Below are 4,782 nucleotides of genomic sequence, written 5' to 3'. Positions count from 1 at the left end.
ATTTGGATCTTTAGCTACACATGATCCCTCTGCAAGGTCTTGTGTTCTCTACTTTTGTATGAATTATTCGACTATTACTTATCTCATAACTCAATACATACTAGCATTTGATTGAATCTTTTTTTTTTTTTGCTTAATAATGAAATTTTATTAGATCCAAAAATAGGTTACAAAAGATATTAAGAAAGAGTTTTACAAACTTAACTCAATTCTTATCCAAATCTATAATATACTTTATCTGGATGTTCTAAATTAGCCAAAAACATTGGTTTGTTCAAGAAAATTCTCTTTTCACCTCTAAGTAAAGAAACACCCATCTTTGCTAGTCCATCTGCAGAGGTATTAACTTCTCTGTAACTATGTATGAACTTCAAGCTAATGAGAGTAGTAGCAATTTTATTCCATCTGGCTTATAACATACCAAGAAATTCTTCCAGTAGAGAAAGAAATAATAGCTGATGAAGAGTCAGATCTTATGCATAACTGAAGAAAACCCTTGCTTACTGCCCATTCACATGCATTTACTACAGCAAAAATCTCAGCCATATAGTTGGTTTCAATACCCATGCCACTGCAACTGCAATTAGGAAACCCCCTGAACTATCTCTGCCAATGAAACCATATCCAGCTTCACCAGGATTATTCCTTGCAGCACCATCACAACACAGAAGTATTTTAGGACTGTTAGGTAATGAGAAGTTGATTGACTGAATTCTAATATGTTTCACTTTTCTGCAATTCATGCCGAAGGCTTTAAGGACTTGCAAGTCTTCAACTGTATTCCTGGTGTGGTTAGAAAAGACACACAGAAACTTGCAAGTATACAAGGCCAAGCTTTATAGTATAGGGATGAGTAGGGGTTTGTCCACAGGGAGTGGGAGCATACAAGAAGTTTTCCTAAGCTAGCAATGGAGACAAGGCACTATGGCAGTGAGCAGGGCAAAGTAAAATGGCAATTGCAAAGAACCAAAACAGTTAATCAAAGCAAGGATGACAAAACAGCATGGAACCAAGGCTGTGAGCCAAGGGCAAGGGTGAGTTTGTGCACTGATTTCAATGCACAACAGGCTTCAAAATACAAGAAATAAACAGCAAGATAGCTAAGAAATTTAGCTGAGCAGGGAGCAAAATAAGACTGAAATTGTAAGTGACTGAAATAAGGTATTGTGGTCTAAGCTAAGGCTTAGAGTCCACCTTTGTGTCCTAGCCAAACAATGTGATCCTAGGTTGAGTTGAAAATCCTATGCATACATCTAGAATGGGAGGAAAACTAATTTGCTCACTAGTTTGCCCCTAGCATTGACTGTCTTTTGACAGAACAATCAATCACAGGCACTATGAGCATCAATCTCTTCCCATTGCTCAATCAAAACAATGCACTAAGGCTCTAACCTAGCATTCCACTATCAGACAGTGCACTGAAGTTTCATCTGAGCCTCAGCTAGTGAGACTTAGCTCATGACTAACATGCTAACACTAACATACATCATACAAGATAATTGAAACATGAATTCAAAAATTGAACATAAACAGAACATGAACATTACACAGTGAATACCAAGAATAGAACATATACAGAACAGCAAAGTTCTGGACACTGGCTAGTCCAGCATAAAACCTCACACACAAACCCACAGTTCCCTTTTATACCCAATACCCAATTTAGGGTTTATAGAAAAATACCCAAATTCAAACAGTGAAATTAGGTATATGATTTACCTAATTTTTGACAGTACAAATTGAACCCATAACTAATTCATTGCTTCTCCTAACAGAAATTAGGGTTTTCTATAAAAATCCCAAAAATTGAGAAATTAGGGTTTCGTAAAATCTTACTTTGATGGCGCAATTTCTTCAATCAATCGCTGACCCATCCTTCCTCTGAATTCACTGCTCCTTCCCATGCCTTTTCTAGCTTCGATTGATAACATGCAATCATTCTCATCAATTCCACACGTCACTGAAATCGTGTGATGTTGATGAAGTTGATTGAAAGTTACCATGTGCGGTAGGTGGTGGTGATGATAAAGAAGGTGGTGTGGTTGTGGCAGAGTTGGTGGTGGCGGACATGGTGGTACGGTGGAGCGGCAGTGGAGTTGGTGGTGGTACGGGTAGAAGGAAGAGAAGAGGGGAGTGAAAATGATTAGGGTTAGGTCTATTTTGGGGTTATATATGCTAGGGTTATTTCGGTGTGAGTCGGTACAGAAAAGTTTGATGTATCGCAAGCTGAAGCCTTAGGATATGGAGATGGTAGGTGGATCGGACGGTGAGATGGAACAGAGTTTGTAGCAACCGTTGGATGTAAAATACAACGAAGTTAACAGTGCAAGATTAGGTTAGGTGTTGAAGTGTTAAGCGGAAGTATCGATATTTGATGCGCAGGCAAAGAAGCGACCGTAGGATCTAAATGTGATCTAATCTGAAGGCTTGGAATTTAGGCACTATGGTGTTTTGCAGGTACTTCAGATTTTGAAGAACGATGAAGAAGCGACCATTGGGTGATGAGATGGATCCAATCTAACGGCTGAGAATGGAGGCGGGTATGGATATAGAAAATGGGTTTGGGTAAGGGTTTTGGGCCTTGGGTATGCCAAGCCCATATCTTCTTTAAGAACAATTCTTCCTTCTTGAGCCCATTCCTAGCTTTTTGGACGTGCGCTCCATTCTTTGCGGCTTCCTTGCGTAATTTCTTCCGGCTTTTCACCACTCTTCAGCTCTTTTCCGCTCCGCAAGTCATCCAGACTTTATTTATTACCTAAAAATGCAAAATTAAGTAAGAAAAATATTTATTCTTGAAAACAATGAAAATACAGAATATGGGATAAAATGTAGAATTACTGCACAAAAGATGAGTTAAATGCCAACAAAAAGGGATAAATATATACAATATTTGGCACTCATCAATTCCACATATGACCTTTCATCCTAACTTCACACTCCTTAGTAAACTGAATTATATTCCTCTTCAAAACCTCTACATTAGGTTGTTCATCATCATATACCACTTTGTTTCTATGAAAACATATTTTCTTGATAGTTATGAGTGTTGCAGTTCTCCAAATTTCTCTTACAGCTGGACTTTTTGACTTTGCCATGCTGAACACTTCTTCAAGTGATATAAGATTATAAAATGCAAACAATACACCAAGCCATTGCTAGATTATCTCACTGAAATTGCAGTACCATAAGATATGTTCAGTTGTTTCTTCATCCTGCTTACAGAAAGAGCATCTTGAACCCATACTAAAACCTTTCTTTCTCATGTTATCATCTGTAGACCAAATTCTTCTTACTACCTTTCAGACATTACTTGATATACTAGGATGAATATACTTCTTCCAGATGTTCTTGGTCCATTGTAGTTTTGGATATTTCTTTCTTATACATTTTATTGTTGTTGCAACTGAGAAATCTCCAGTCTTGGTCCAAATCCATATTCTCCTATCTTTTTGTCCATCCACAACTGGAAGACCATTGTCTTGTATCATACTTGACATTTCAGCAGGTATAACCCAGTCACCATTATTCAAAAGATGCATTACTTTTAAGTCAGGATTTTGAAGCATATATGCATCATCAGGATACAAATTTTTTAGGGGCATGCTTGTAATCCATATATCATTCCATACTGAGATGCTTTTCCCATCACCCACAATCCACCTTGAGTTGTTAAATACTTCATCCAGTACCCATTTGATACCAATCCATATTGAAGATTTCTTATATGACTTACTCCAACTACCATTTTTATCTTGAAATTTAGCTTGAAAGCCCATTCATCCTTATCATTCTGCATCTTCCATGTCAGTTTCATAAGCATAGATTTTTTTATGTCTTCCAAACTTCTCAATCCCAGACTTCCTTCTGCCAGTGGAGAATTCACCTCTTCCCATTTCACAGTCAATAATTTCTTTTTTGCTGGATCCTCTGACCAAAGAAAATTCCTGATAATTCTATCACATTCCAATAACTTTCCTAGGCCATTTGTATACTGACATACTGTAAACGGGAATGCTGCATTATACATGTTTCACCAGTATAAGTTTTTCTTGAAAAGATAACATCTTACCCATCCAACCAGGCATCTCGCTTTGTATCAAATCCACAGACCCCCATACATGTGATGATTTAATGTTTCCAGGTATCAGATTAACCCCTAAATATTTATCTGGGAATTTTGAAAGAGACATTCCACAATTATTTGCAATTTGGAGTTTTCTGCTATCTGTAGTGCCTCCCACCAAGAATTTGCTTTTCTCCATACTCACATTTTGACCAGATGATTGTTGGTATTCCTTCAGTAATTTCAAAAGTTTATCTGTATTCCTCTTATCACCATTACAAAATAAGAATATGTCATCAGCAAAAAAGATACGTGAAGGGGCTATACCATTTCTGTTTACCATTGGGATTAGTCTTCCTGATTGCACCATTTAAGTTATCCTTCTGCTTAATATTTCCTGGGCAATGATAAACAAGACAGGTGATAATGGATCCCCTTGGTTAAATCCTCTACCAGTAGAGAAAAACCCAGTTGGACCTCCATTAACTATAACTGATATTCTTGTAGACTGAAATAGTACATGTAACCAATATATGAATTGATCAGAGAAACCAAAAGTGGTCATAGCTTGAAACAGAAAATCCCAACTGAGAGAATCATATGCCTTTGTTATGTCCAATTTCAGACCAACATTACCTCCTCTTCTAGTAGTCTCCATCTCATTAATTAATTCAGATGCTAGCACAATCTGATTTTGAATATTTTTCCCTTTGATGAAG

General features: G+C 37.2%; 1 protein-coding gene across 1 annotated transcript; it reads right to left on the bottom strand.

Annotated features, from left to right (window-relative positions):
* Positions 1–3,592: 3,592 nt before the first annotated feature.
* LOC113278925 lies at positions 3,593–4,433 on the bottom strand. The gene is made up of 2 exons (XM_026527646.1): positions 4,070–4,433; positions 3,593–4,014 (listed from the first exon to the last, which is right to left on the bottom strand). Exons 1-2 carry the CDS (start codon positions 4,431–4,433, stop codon positions 3,593–3,595), a joined length of 786 nt encoding a protein of 261 aa, XP_026383431.1.
* Positions 4,434–4,782: the final 349 nt, after the last annotated feature.

This window comes from Papaver somniferum, chromosome 5, assembly GCF_003573695.1.
Source record: "Papaver somniferum cultivar HN1 chromosome 5, ASM357369v1, whole genome shotgun sequence".
Lineage (NCBI taxonomy): Eukaryota > Viridiplantae > Streptophyta > Magnoliopsida > Ranunculales > Papaveraceae > Papaver > Papaver somniferum.
The sequence above is the reverse complement of the archived record's forward strand: the minus strand, read 5'-3'. Positions and strand labels throughout refer to the sequence as shown.

Excerpts from the sequence above, each read along its gene's own strand:
- LOC113278925 (XM_026527646.1), bottom strand. The coding sequence starts at position 4,433 with ATGGTGCAATCAGGAAGACTAATCCCAATGGTAAACAGAAATGGTATA. Across the intron at positions 4,015-4,069 it reads CGAGATGCCTGGTTGGATGG|CATTCCCGTTTACAGTATGT; the intron begins GTAAGATGTTAT and ends TGTATAATGCAG.